This window comes from Acanthochromis polyacanthus, chromosome 4 (genome assembly GCF_021347895.1).
Source record: "Acanthochromis polyacanthus isolate Apoly-LR-REF ecotype Palm Island chromosome 4, KAUST_Apoly_ChrSc, whole genome shotgun sequence".
NCBI lineage: Eukaryota > Metazoa > Chordata > Actinopteri > Pomacentridae > Acanthochromis > Acanthochromis polyacanthus.
This window is the reverse complement of record NC_067116.1, coordinates 44291773-44306562: the sequence shown is the minus strand read 5'-3', so window position 1 is coordinate 44306562 and position 14790 is coordinate 44291773. Positions and strand designations below refer to the sequence as shown.

The window sequence follows — 14790 nt, the reverse complement described above, 5'->3', positions numbered from 1 at the left end:
AACTCGTGTTGCTTTTACCCTGAATTAGTTTTAAACTCCTCGTATTAGTATCACATTAAAGTGTGTTCGTCTAGTGAGGAATATTTGCCTGTAGAAGTGTTGATGAGTCGACAATCAGCTTCATGTGACTGAAATTTAGTGAAGCCAGACAGTAAAACAAATCCAAGATAAACTGAATTTGCTTCGTACTAGGGCAGGACCCGAATATCCGAATATTCGTTCGCTACGGCGGTATCCGGATATTCATTTTGGAATCTGAATATCTTTCTCCCCCGTCGGACGATACCGGGGGGAAAGAACATGCAGCGTTACCGTCTTCCCTCCGCCTTCGGCCCACATCGGCTCATTTCATCGTGTGATCACATAAACATATACACATATGTCTATGTGATCACCCCCTCCTCCTCCAGACGAAAATATTCTGAGCTCGTCTCTTCTCTTCGGCCCACTTCAGCTCATCTCGGCTCCTCCATTCCTGTTTCTTACCACCACCTGAATGGCCGGGTGGCTGCTAACTCTGACGTCACGCTTCACTTCGTTGCATAAACACAAGACAAGATGCTGAAGACCTCAACTGTTTGGAAATTCTTCAGTTTAACTGAAGACAAAACGAAGGCAAAATTTGAACCCGGGAGACCAGACGAACAGATCCAAATATTCGGACCGTCTCCACCACAAGCCACCATCCCCGCCCCCCCTTCGGACGTTATGGGGCGGAACAAATATTCGGATATTCGTCTTTAATAGGGCCCAAATATTTGGAGGTCAGAAACCACTATTCGGGCCAGTCCTACTTCGTAGTTCAGATTCCTGCTGGATGGAAATGTGTTTGTTTTTTTTTACCTCTCGACCGACGTAGGATTTAGCATCTTCAAAGATCAGAGCCAGATGTTGGACATTGTTGGTCTCAAAGAAGACGTCGATCTCTGCTTGGCTGGAAAGAAAAGAGCAGAGAAAAAAAATTATTTCAGATCAGAATTTCAGGTAAACAAACTCCAAACATCACCTACAAATAAAGACACTGATTTAGGAGAGATTTAGGGGCATTATTAAAAAGGAAATATAATTATGTGCATATATTTCATCCCAAAATAAAAAAAAGCTGCCTTTCAAAATTCTAAATGATCAAGTCTTTATTTAATTAGGAGAAGTTGCGGTTGTCTTGGTGCCCTCTATTCCTGCACAAGACTTCATCAAAAAAAACCACAAATGCAAAACATTAAACCGAAACACGTCGTCCAGCCAAAAACATTCTTCTGGTCGGGTAAAACACACGGCTGCAAGTAGCTCTGATGCAAGAACGAAAGTTCAAATCAAGAACAAGAAAAAGCAGAAGAGCAGAAAAAGGCACAAAGGTACTTTCCCCTTTTTAGTCAAAAAACAGAAACGAACTCAACTTCTGGTTTGGTTTTCCTGTTGAACCATCAGAATCATCTGGAGCTCGAGTCTGCATACGAACACTGTTTTTCTAATAATCATAAACAAGTTTTACAGCTTTTCTAATTGTATTTTCTGTTTTCAGCCTGAAAAGCTTGATTAAATAAAGCGAGCAGTCATTGTGTGCTTCCTGTTGAGCGGTCGAATGATTCCGTCGCTGATAAATATCTGCAGAAATTCACGCAGCAGCCCACGATGACGAGAGATTAAGTCATGCAACGTTACAGGAAAATAAGTTTCTGTGGCTGCAAATTAATAAAAGAAAAAACAGATGAAATACTAGGAAATACTGCATTAAAAACAGAACCACTGCTCCTGTTGGGTTACAAAAGGACAGGTTATAAAGCAGAAAACACCACTTTAACACGCTTTTATAGTATAAACGCACCCTCTGTTGGTTCCGGTATGAGTGAATCAGCTAAAAGAGAGGCTATGAATAAACTACAGAAGCTAACGGTCGGTGTTTGTACCTGGTGGGCTCCAGCGGGGGGCAGGCAGGAGGCCACGCCTCCACATGAGTCTCCAGTTTATCGATGATCGTGTGACGGAGACTTCGAACGTCGCGGGAAAAATCTAGACATCGAAAAGGGGATTATATTTTCCTGCATGTTCACAAGTTGGATTAGAATTTACAAAAAGAAATCCACGACTTCCTGGAGCACAAATACAAGCAAATAAAAAGGGAAACTTGGCTGTTAGACAGACGGGTGACAGATTAAAGGAAAATACTAGAACGTGTTCTCCGCTGGATGCAAAACCACTAAAATGTTAAATAATTTTAAACTGTCTCACTTCTCACTGGCTGCAGTAATTCTAGGTTGAACATTACAGGGTTTTCTCTATTTTTTATTTTCATTATTATTATTTTTATCAGTTTTATTATTAATTATTGGATTGTTCATTTTATTCTATTTTTTATTTATTAACTTACATTTAGATTGATTATTTACTAGTATTATTGTTGTTTTTAGCCTTGTGTTTATGGTTTTACCATCCCATTTTTCCCACATTTAGATGCAACATTTGATTATTTCAATCTGTATTGGGGTTGTATTGATTCATTATGAATTCATTTAGATTTATTTTCGATTATGTTTTACTCTCAGTTCTCCTTCTGTTTGGACTGACAGAGCTTCTGTTGTTCACTGGTTGTTTCCCCTTTTTATTTTTTGCCCTGTCTGTAATGCACTTTGTAAACTCTGTTTTTAAAAAAGGCGATATATACATAAAGTCTATTAGTATTATTATTAGAGAATATAATATATAGATAGGGCCTCTGAAGTATAAACTCAATACAACAAAAGTGAGTTGACCTGTGATCACTGGAGCTAAACTGATTTCCAAACAGCGTAACTGCATAAACGTGCTTCTAAAATGAGATGTGAACAGCAGAACGTTGTGGATTATGGGATGTAATCTACGTCTGCATCACGGCTTCATACTGAACGTGAACTGATGAGGAAAGAGATGGAAAAGTTTACAGGAGGATCAACTAAAACTCAGTGAAACACAGCAGCAATAAGGAGGTACAGAAGGAGTCACAGAACCCATAACCATGGCTGCAGGAGTCGGCACATTAAAAGGACTTGAATCAGGGGTTGTCAGTAGGGATGGGAATCGTTAAGACGTTAACGGTACTACCAATGTTACCAATACTGCTTATTGATCCGGTAATTTAACAGTGCTTTTATCTGTGCATATTGATTTTTTTTTCTTACTTTTTAAACGCATTAGAACTGAATTTTGAATTTCACCATCAATAACTATGTTTATAGAGTCTTTATCCTTTGTACAGGCAAAGGCAAATGTATTTATATCGTACATTTCAACAACGAGGCGATTCAAAGTGCTTTACAAAGACATTAAGACAGAAAATGACAACAATTATTAAAAGAAAACATTTATGAAATCATTAAAAAAAGGTCAGAACAGTAAAAAGATCAAAAACAGAAGTCAGAAAACAAGGACTGTTTAAAATAACTGTCATAAAATCAGAGTTAAAATAATTTAATCAAAAGCAGCTGAGAACAGGTACGTCTTCAGAATGGACTTAAATGTGCTGAGAGTTTCAGCTGATCTACAGTTCTCTGGGAGTTTGTTCCCTATATGTGGGGCACAGAAGCTGAATGCAGCTTCTCCGTGTTTGGTTTTTACTCTAGGAACTACTAGAAGACCTGATCCAGATGACCTGAGTGGTCTGGGTGGTTCATACTGAGTCAGGAGGTCTCTGATGTGTTTTGGTCCTAGATCAGGGGTGTCAAGATCCATTCCTGGAGGTCCACTATCCTGCATGTTTTAGATGTTTCCTTCTTCCAACACACATGATTCAAATGATCAGGCTCGTTATCAGGCTTCTGCTGAGCTTGATAAGCTCATCATTTGAATCAGGTGTGTTGGAAGAAGGAAACATCTAGAACATGCAGGATAGTGGCCCTCCAGGAACTGAGTTTGACACCCCTGTCCTAGACCATTTAAAGCTTTGTAGACCAGCAGCAGGACTTTAAAATCTACCCTCTGAGTGACAGGAAGCCAGTGTAAGGACTTTAAAACTGGAGTGATATGATCTATTATCTTGGTCTTAGTGAGGACTCGGGCAGCAGAGTTTTGAATCTGCTGCAGTTGTTTGAGTGTTCTTTTTGTTTTTTTTAGGTAGACCTGTAAAAATACTGTTACAGTGATCAAGCAGACTGAAAATAAATGCATGGACGAGCTTTTCCAGGTCCTGCTGAGACATCAGCCCTTTAATTCTTGAGATATTTTTCAAGCGATAGTAAGCCGACTTTAACTGCTTTAATGTGTTTTCCAAAACTGAGTTCTGAGTCCATCACCACACCCAGATTTCTGGCCTGGTCTGCAGTTTTTACCTGTAGATTGAATAGGTACAGCAACCTATTCCAGGTTTGACGCTCTAAGCTCACTGGTTTTTTTATCTGGACCTGGTCTAAAGTGGCCCTGATGGAAATCAAATAAAAAAAACAGACCTGCAAAATTTCCATTTCTTTGCATTTTCACAAATACAACAGTTTTAAAAATCAGAGACTGCAGGTTAAATCCTCTTCAGTCTCTGCATGACAGACTAGTCCACAATCTAGTTTATTCTCTTTTTACCCGCCAGTGGTTTTGTTGTTGTGGCCGATTGCTGGATGTGATTAATGACTAAACTTCTAAATTAGACCAGTTTGATGGTAAACGCACATCTGCTAATAATTGATGCACATATTCCTACTTCAACATGGCGTCTGTTGAAACTGCCCACCTCTTTGGTAGATAATTTAAGGTGTAGATAAACCAGCTGCAGTTACCTTTAAAAGCCAGTCCTGTTGAATCAGCCTTGGAGTACGCGTGGAAGAACTGTGAAGTGAAAGAAAGAGAGGGAGGTTAGGTGAGGAAGGGAGAAGAGATCAGATTGGACGGGCCTCACACGACCATGAGAGAAGGTTGAGTAATGTTTGGTGGGGGGGGAAGCCTCGACCTCCGGATCCTTCCTGGTTGAAATGAGTCGCAGATGTTAAAGCTCCATTGTGGGCTCCAACAGAAGGAGCTCTTTGTTTCTCTGGATGACCGGGACCAGAGGCTCCAACGCTCAGAGCTGCTGAATAATCAGAGGCACTGCAGATTCTCATGCAGATGTTTGAAGCAGGAGCGATTCTGCAGTTGAGGCTGCTGATTCTGCAAAAGTTCAGTCCTCTGGGAGCTCGCTAACTGCATGCAGAGGGTCTAACCCGATCTGTCAAATGTGCATTAGCATTCAGGGGAGAAGAAGTCAAACATAACTGAAATTACACTGCATTCTGATTATACGAGCACAACTGCGCCTTTTACACTCCATAATAAGCATTTTGCAAACAAGTTATGAAGTTTTTAAGTGTCAAAATCCAAGAAAAGAAATAAAGTGTCAATGGGATATTATAAACACCTTAAGAAAGATCGAAATATGCAAAAATCTAAGTAAAACCGTGGCTGCAAGCGTGCAGAATAGGTCGGTTGTTCTTGCAAAAGTGTGAACATTCCTAATTTAATAGCTGCTTGAGAAATATATGGCAGAAACATGGAACCTCATGGGAATAGAAACGGCATGCATGTTAATGTGCTGCTGCCAAATAGTGACCGCTGCATGGCAGAAATGTGGTGGAGCTGTGTCTGATTTATTTTCTTATGCAAATGATGGAAAATGGGATAAAAAAGGTCAAGAAAAAGCGTAGTTTGATTCAGAAACTTTCTGATTGAGCTAAAATCCAATAGTAGCTCATTAAGTTGGGGCAACAGCTAGAGAATATCCCAATTAATACATATCCTCGTTTTGTTAAAAAAAAAAACAGCCCAAGCACGAGAAATATTCAGTTTAGTTTCATAGAAGACCTTCACATCTGAAGAGCTGGAACCAGTAAACATGATTTAAACTCTGAATTGATTATTAAAATCCGTGCAGATTAATTTTCTGTCCATCAACAAACCAATTATTTTAGCTTCATACACAATGAAGCAGAACAAAAGCTGCCGCCTGTTCTTTATTTTTATTTTTTCAGATTTACATGTTTAATTCGTCTTTTGCAGAGACCGTTATTAGAAATATATTTGAATAATCAACGGTAACACAGAGTGATTTCATCTGGGCTCCGTGCCTCTGGCTTTAAAACCTCACATTATTAAACTGCTACTTAAAATATCTGATATTGATCCACATATTCTGAAGATTTATAGACCAATTTCCAATCTTCCTTTTATGTTGAAATTACTTTAAAGGGCAGCAGCTGATCACATTCCTGCCTACTTATCAAACAACAGATTTTTTGATTAATATTGGCCTGGCGTAGAGTCACATTCTAATCAAACTACCTGGACCAGAGCAGTCAATGATGGGCTCATTTCTATCGATTTATTTTACATTTGCAGAAGCACACCGGATCCAACTGACAGCGTTTTCATGGTTCCATTCATATTCATCAAACAGAACTCAGTGAGTTAACCCTTTAAGCTTCAGTCAATTCCAGCCGTTTTCAGTACAAAAAAATCGCTAATATTCTATTTTTAAATAAAAAAAATTACGAAAAATACGGGGAATATTGGACGCGCATCGGGAGGTGCATTTCCTTGAAAACGACCGATTCGGGGATTTTATACCGACTTCAGGACATGTTTTGGACAAAATAGTTTACTGGCTTGTGTCATCTGATGTAAAAGGTTGGATTATGGCCGTTTTTTGTGGAATCTTTTTTTTGTGTGTAATAATGAACCCGGAAATGTGAGTCGCGCTGTGTGCGTTGAAGCCGTGTATAGAGAACGGATGGATGAATATTTGTTTTTGTAGGACAAATGTGTTTTTCTCACCCGCTGTGGTAATCACATCTGAAAGTGGTTTATACCGGCGGATTCATGAGAATCTAAGCTTTCCATCGGTGTATAGTGTTTGTATAATCGTGTTTGCACCGGTCGGACATTCCTGAAATTCCTATGCAAATTAGTAGGTGTACCGCCGGCGGTACACTGAAGCTTAAAGGGTTAAAATAATATGAAGTATAAAAAGTAAAGTTTGGTGTCCCACAGGGATCAATCATTGATCCTGTTTTTCTTTTCTCATCTCTATGGTTACTCTTGGTGAGATCAATTGTAAACATGGTGTTAGTATTCACTGCTATGCTGATGACACACACCTGTATTTATGGACCTGTACAGCCAAATGACCTTTTTCAAATCCAACTTTTTGCTGTTAAACGCTGAAAAATCTGAGCGAAGAAACAAGTCAAATATGAGCATTTTTGTGCAAATTTGACTGTTAAAGCTAGCGTAGGCAGTTGTTTGTGCATCACTGGGCGAAAATTTCATCAGTTTGGCGGAATCTACGTGATCTCAGAGGAAGGTACAGTACTACAGCTTCTCTCAGCTGCTGTTTCAGACTTCAGGAAATCTATCCAAAGAGAGACTTTAGCCAATCACAATTCTTTGAAGAGAGTGTATCTTTACTATTGGATGTTCTACAAAAGAGACTGCAGTACTCCGCCAAGGCTGCTCAGTCGACCTATCACTTCTGACGGATGAAATGTTTAATAAAAAATGAACTTGCGCTGAGCACAGGCATGTGTTATCCATGTGCATGCTATGCAGTTATACCGTATTGCGTGTAAATTGCATATAAAGGTCTGCTGATCAGTTCATCACTTTTGGCAAGCCTTTGTTATGCTAGTTTTAAAACAAGACGACATGGTCATCAATATCCCCCGCCACATGTGATGTCTATGAGTCTATATCCAAAATAGCATATCAAGGGCCATAACTCTGTTAAATATTATCGCACAGATCTCATTTTCGAACTTGATCAAGGGGTCCATGGTGTGAAGCTACACTCTAAATTTTGTAATCCTAGCTGTAATAGTTTCCGAGAAAAGCTGTCCCCTTCATCTCGGACGGACAGACGGACGCATGGAGGCCAAACCTATATCCCCCTTTTCCACTTCGTAGAGGCGGGGGATAATAACTGTTCCCTCCATGCCTTTATTTTGAGGACTAATTCTGAATGTTACGAGCATCTATTTTGTCACCATCCCAGCAGCACAGGAAATGGTTATCTAAGAAGAGGTTTGTTGTCATGACGAAGATGCTGCCGAAAAGTCAGAAAATTCACAAAGATGACAGAAAACGGTTCCATCTGTTGCTGTCCAGTAAAGGATGTGTCTAAACTTAGAAACAGCTGGAATGAGGACAAGAAAGGAGAGAAGGACAGGAAGGTGAATTTGTGTTCAAAATAAGGCTGTAAATAAAGGCTTTGTGAAACATCAAGAGTATCACCATTGTCTGACTGGGGTTTGCTACATACATGACCTAAATATGTAGCGGGACTCAGAAACACTCCACAGTTTAATCAATTGTTCCTCTGATGATTTCCAACTGATAAATCAGTCATTTTGTAGTAGGATCAATCATGTGATCATCAGCAGGTAACTGACAGTATTCACTTGTTGTCATGGTTACAGCGATGCTGTGCCGGCAGCTATATCTCCCAATGGGAAATCCTAAACAAGGCCGTGGATCCAGACTATAAGCTGCATCACTCTGGTTGGTCAGGCTGTGTAGATTCATAAGGAATGCTAGTTATGAGTGGTCAAGTTGAGTCTTGGTAATAGTTTAGCTCTTTACTAACTACAGGGAAAAGGTTCGTATTTACAATGAAGCTTGGGTTTTATGTTGCTTTTGAACTTTTTTCTGCCTATCCCAGCTTTAAAAGATTCCCTTTTTAAAGAAAAGGAAATTAAGTTTTTTTTCTTGTAAACATGGTGTTTTGCTAGAACAAGCTTAGATTTGCTTATTTTCCCCTAACAGAACAAGTCAGAGGTCATTAAGGGGTCATCAGAAAATTGAAAATCTGATGACTGTTTCTATAGTTTCTAAAAAATAGAACAGGACTTTTAAATCTGTGGCTGGATTTTGGGGTTCGGAGGTTTAAATAAGGGAAAATGTTTGATAGAAGTTTAATCATTTACAGTTTTGTAGATCTAAGTCGGTAGTGTGCTACCAATGCTCGCTCACTAAGTTTATGTACAGGGTGGGGAAGCAAAAATGTCCTGTCAGGTAAAAACAACTACAAATGGGTATAACTTTTTATTCTTTGGAATTTTGAACTGATTTCTTGAAGAACACAAATTTAAAGCTTTCAGAACATGTTTATTCAATCTGTCCTCCATCAGCCATGATGAAGGCCTCAATACAGCCTCTGAAAGAGGCACAGGTCCTCCTGATATCCTCCTTGGGGTAGGCCTCCCATTCCCTGGAGAATGCAGCCTTAAGTTAATCCATATTGGCTTGAGGGGTGGCATTAGTCCTCAACTCAACGGAGCCCCATCAGAAAAAATCCAGGGGGTTTAGATCAGGTGAGCTTGGGGGCCAAATGCCTTTGGGCCAGAAGTTCTCCATATTCTACTCACAGAACTTTTGGACCTTGATTGATGTGTGAGCAGGAGCCCCGTCTTGCTGCCACACATAGCTGTTGTCAGGGTAGGTGGCCTTCAGCCAGGGCAAAACGGTGTACCTCAGAACTTTGTAGTACACATCAGCCCCAATTTTCTGGTCTGGCTTGAAGAAGTAGTGGGGCATCTTATTGCCATCTGAGCCCAAGACTCCCAGGACCATCTGGAGATCTCTTGGTGCCCAAACTGGATTGTCTGGCATGCTGGATGCGGCGAATGGTCCTCTCACTGATGTCAACAATTTTGGCAATGTCCTTCTGAGGGATTTGGGCATCCAGGAGATCACAAACCCTGTTGCGTTTTGCTTGTTGCTTGCTCGTTTCACAATGCACCAAGGTCTGACAAATCTTAAAATGCTTGGTTAAAGGTAAGGAACTTTGATTTTAATTATTGTTTTGATTACCCTCACCGTCTGGGCAGGACATTCAAATTTGTCAATAGGACATGTTTGCTTCCCCACCCTGTATACAGAGTCCAGTTAACCTTTATAGCTCCATGACATCTCTCATTCGGTATCACTGTCGTCTGTCTTTGAAAAGTGTGCAGCAGCTGCTGTAAAACAAAAACATACATTCTGCATGTACACATATATATGTTCAAAAGTTTAGAGTCACTTAGAAATGTCCATATTTTTGAAAGAAAAGCAGTTTTGTTCAATGAAGATACCATTAAATGAATGATAAATCCAGTGAAGACACAGTTAATGTGGTAAATGACTGTTGTAGCTGATTTTTAATGGAATGTCTCCATAGGGGTACAGAGGAACATTTCCAGCAACCATCACTCCTGTGTTCTAATGCTACATTGTGTTAGCTAATGCTGTTGAAAGGCTCATTGATGGTTAGAAAACCCTTGTGACTGTCTGACTATCTCCACCTTCAAACTACAGACGATAATCTCACAAACTCAGATTCAGACTTTTGAGGTTTCAAATGTCACAAATCTACAGAACTAATCCTGTCAGCTTGCAGGGTGGAGCTTTCTGTGTTTTAATTCATCTTCAGAATTGATTACTAGTTTGAACACATGCAGCTAAATGACTCCAAAGTACAGCTTGTTTCTGTATAATGTACAGTAGTTGTAGGTGAGCTGGTGTGCTCAAGCAGCGAGGTGAGCGGCAGCGACTACGTAGATCCACGGGTTTAGAAGCAGCGGCAGAGTTTCAGAGCATTTAAAGGTGGGAAATTATTATTTTCATGGTAAAAAAAAAACAAAAAACTTCTAAATGTGTATTTTTGACATGCAGAGATGAATTTTTGGCATCAAATCAAACACCAGAGAGGAACTTGAACTCTCACTGACATTCCAGCGTCCTATATCACTGCATGATACTGGGACATTAATCTAAGCATCTGGATTGTCCTTCCGCAGTCTTCTCTCATCTAACTAGTCTGAGCTTGTTCTGAAAGCTGACTCATGACAATAATTAAAATACTTCATTGTGTAACCTCGGTTCACTGGCTACAGGTGTGAGCTAGAGCTGCTCTTAAGGCTCTTCTTTTATCCTGTAATGCCTTGCAACACTTTATTTATCCAAGTTAATAATAACAGTGACATGTCTTATGAGCTGTTCTGATGGTGTTCATCCTTCTGCATGCTGTGCTCTATCTTTAAATTCATACTAAAAAAAATGCATCTTTATTAACTTCATCACAACATGAGCCTTCTTGTTGTCCTGCGGGTCAAAATTAACCCGTTTTAAAGTTTGAAAATGTGGAAAAAATATATATTTTTCACAGTGAAACTTCTGATGTTCACATTTTCAACATTTTGGGAAATCTTTGAACATTTTTCGATGGAAAGAAGTAATCGTTGAAAATGTTTCTTTAAGAACATTCACAAAAAAATTTTTTTTTTAAAAAATCAACCAAAATCCAGTTAAATTCGCTGGATTTTGGTTGATTTTTTTGTGAATATTCTTAAAGAAAATACTACAAATTTTACTGATATGCATGGAATCAATTTATATATTTTTAGGATTCTTTTGGAAGATTTTTACTCATTTTTTGAAGATATTTACAAGAATTTTCTTACCAAATTTGGGGGATTTTTTTAAAATAAAACTTAAGGGGAAACTTTTAAGGAATTCTTGGAATTTTCTTCCTGAAGGTTTTGCAAATTTTCAGAAATTCAGGGAATTTTTTGCTGAATTTTTGGATTTTTTTCAGACAAGGAAACAATTTTTTTTTTGGTAAATGAGGACAACAGGAGGGTTAACTAAAACTCAGAACTTAGTCATCTTTGCAAACATCCCCTTAGCAGTTTTTTTAATTAATTTAATGTACTTGCTGTGTTTTTTCTCTTTAACTGAACGCTACATGATGATTCTGCATCTTTAAATCCATTTTCTTGATCTGCTTTAGTGACTAAATGAGCGACTTCTCGTGCAGCAGCCGTCATTACAGCAGAGAAGCCCTCAGTGCAGGTGACAGGTAGTGCAGAGTTTGTTACCTTTATGGTGGGATACCCTCTGATCCGGTAGGCGGCGCAGACCTTCCTGTTGTCCTCAGCGGCGCAGTCTATCGCTGCCAGGTTCACAGCTGGCTTCCACTCTGAGGAGCGCACATCAAACAGAGCCACAGTAAATATTTAGTGTACTGTCTGCTGCTGTCTGCCAGCACCACGGGCCTCTATTGTCCTCCCACCATGTGTGTCAATACAGTTTCATCAGTCTAGTCAAGGAAAAATACAATCTTTTCAATGGGTCAGTGAATGCATCTTCATTATTCAGAATAAACAGATTAGTCACATGGTGCCAAATACCTCTGCAGTGCTTCCATCAGGCTAATATCTGCACGTATTCCTGATATTTCCCTGTAAAATTCCGCTGCCTGCCAGCGTTTGAAAGCCTGCCAAGCCATCAGTGGCCATTGTTGACAGAGTGCGAGGAGCTGAAACACTCCGACTGGTGCCAGAAAGTGATCAGCTCGGTTTGCATTCGACTCCAGCTGCTTTTATCGGAGTCATTAAATGCAAATACACAGAAGTTTGCGTATGTGGAGGCAGCAAAGTCTTTGTGTAAGTGAAAGGAAAGTGTTTGGTATGTCTGATATCCTGGTTAATATCTAGAAATGATCAAATTACCGCTCTAAATGTCTACATCTAAAGGATTCTTAAAAAAAAACAACAACAACAAAAGAGTTATAATTGGACTCTTAAAGGAGGAGTAAGCAGTGTTTTTTGGACGACAATTTTATAATAGCATGCTGTAATTTAAGTTGTGTAAGGGGAAACGAGAAATCTATCCAGAGACAGGAGATTTCAGTCAATTACATTTATTTTTTTGGACAGATGTTATTGTTTCTAATGGTTGTAAGACCAATGCAAGCGTGTTTCTGAAAAGCCTGATTTAATGGTGGAAAATCCTGCAGAAAACATTTACATTCCATTATTACAGCTGCTAAAACTGCAAAGCAAACCAAATAAAGTGTGTACCCTCAAACAGACGGTCTAAACGAGTCTGACAATAAAAACAATGTTTGGAATCTAGACTCCCATTAACACGTTTTACAGACCAGTTTTATGCAAAAAAAAAGAAGAAATTAGCTTGTTTTACAATCATCCTGTGAGCTGTAATCTCAAAATATAACATTTATGATGGAAATCTAACTGTTCTGATGATAAGATTCCAGTCACAGTGTGGGGGGTTTGCAAGTGGAAAACTGCATTATGTGACTTTAAAGAAGATTTCATCGAATAGAAACAACCAGATCGGTTATAATCCGGGTCACAGAGCAGGTAAAACATTGCAGAAACATTAGGATGATTGCAAAACAGATCATTTCATCATGAGTGTTTGGCAGCACCAGTCCTTCTGCCACCATCATAAAGTTTGCCCTTTCACTTCCATCCTAATTAATTTGCATTTTTCTCGCAGCTCTGTGAGATTTCCACAGAAACAGTCAGGATGCAGGAGGATGGAAAGCACTTATTAGATCACATGCTCTAATTAACTGATAGGAGCAGCAGCTTGGTGCTTCCACTGTTTCCATGCAGATAAATAACTCAAGCTGTGTTCAATCTGAGAGAATTAAATGTAGATTTTTACTTTTAAATGTTGAAAAACTTCTGTCTGGTTTACCTTATAATACGGATAAATGCGTAAAAGTGAAACTTATTCACAAAGTTTAAGAGGTTTGTAGTTAAAAAAAGGGGGGGTTTTCTGCATGATTATTATTGAGGAAATCATTAGCAAGAGGAAGCACGGTCCGCACCAACCTTTAATGTCTCTGGCCAGGCTCTTGTACACCGGAGAAAAGGCGATGCAGTGTCCGCACCACGACGCGTAAAACTCCACCACCATCGCCGCCGTGGAATTGATCAACGCCGCCTCCACGTTCCCCGGAGAGAGCAGCAGGATCTGGTCGGAGGCGGTGTACAGTCCGGCCTCCGCAGCGGACGGAGCCAGCAGCAGCCACAGGCTCAGCCACACGGCCGATTCCGCGACCTTTCCGGGACATGTTCGCTGAGAGAACCGAGACGTGGCACGGCCGCCGCTCCGCGCCATCTTCCCCTCCGAGCTGCTGTCGGTCGGTCGGAGCGCAACAGTCTCCGGCTCGCCGTCTCCAAAACTTCACTCAACTTTTTCCTGCCTCCCCGGTTTTGTCTCCTGCAGCCTTCATGGGTTCCTCCCCCTGCAGACCGAAGCGCCCTCCGTCCAAACGAGCTGCAGCTGAGGGATGGAAATATGAAATGAAGGCGGTTTAAAGTGACGCCGCATTAATACAGGAAATAAACCTCAATAGCCTGTAATGGTTAAAAGAGGGGGGGGAGACAGGGACATAATGAGGCATCAAAACAGTGACCAGTACTGACGAGGTTTCCTGAAGCTAATTATATGAAAAATGGTTATTCTTAAAAGTGTTTTATTTCATTAAACATTAAAATGGATATTATGTAAACAAACTTAATCTTAAAATTAAATGTCAAGCAGTTATGAGGATTGATGCTGGTTAAAGTTCTAATTCAGAGAAAATACAAAATAATGTTAACTCTCCTGTTGTTGACCAAAAATATTGTTTCCCGGTCTGAAAAAAGTTTTAAAAAATAAAAAAAAACTTCATAAATGTCTGAAAATTTGCAAAACCTCCAGGAAGAAAATTCCAATAATTCCTTAAGTTTCCCTTAAAACTTTATTTTTTTTAAATATCCCAAATGTGACAAGAAAATTCTTGTAAATATTTTCAAAAAATGAGTGAAAATCTTCCAAAAAAAATTCATAAAAATATCTAAAGCGATTCCATATATATCTGTAAAACTTCTAATATTTTCTTTAAGAACATTCACATAAAAATCAACCAAAATCCAGAGAATTTAAAATTTCAACGAAACATTTTAACATTTTTTTTCCGTCAAAAAATATTGAAATATTTCCCAAAAATGTTGAAAATGTGGA

The 14790-nt window shown here is 39.4% G+C and overlaps 1 protein-coding gene across 1 annotated transcript in view; it reads right to left on the bottom strand.

The window, feature by feature from the left end:
- Nucleotides 1–14085, bottom strand: part of qsox1 (quiescin Q6 sulfhydryl oxidase 1) — a 56656-nt gene extending 42571 nt beyond the window's left edge. Inside the window, exons 1-5 of the mRNA XM_051947198.1 lie at nucleotides 13614–14085; nucleotides 11847–11947; nucleotides 4740–4788; nucleotides 1908–2010; nucleotides 844–934 (exon numbers count right to left, since the gene is read on the bottom strand). Coding sequence (XP_051803158.1) covers nucleotides 844–934; nucleotides 1908–2010; nucleotides 4740–4788; nucleotides 11847–11947; nucleotides 13614–13902 — 633 coding nt within the window. The 5' untranslated portion in view covers nucleotides 13903–14085. The remainder of the gene's footprint in view (nucleotides 1–843; nucleotides 935–1907; nucleotides 2011–4739; nucleotides 4789–11846; nucleotides 11948–13613) is intronic.
- Nucleotides 14086–14790: the final 705 nt, after the last annotated feature.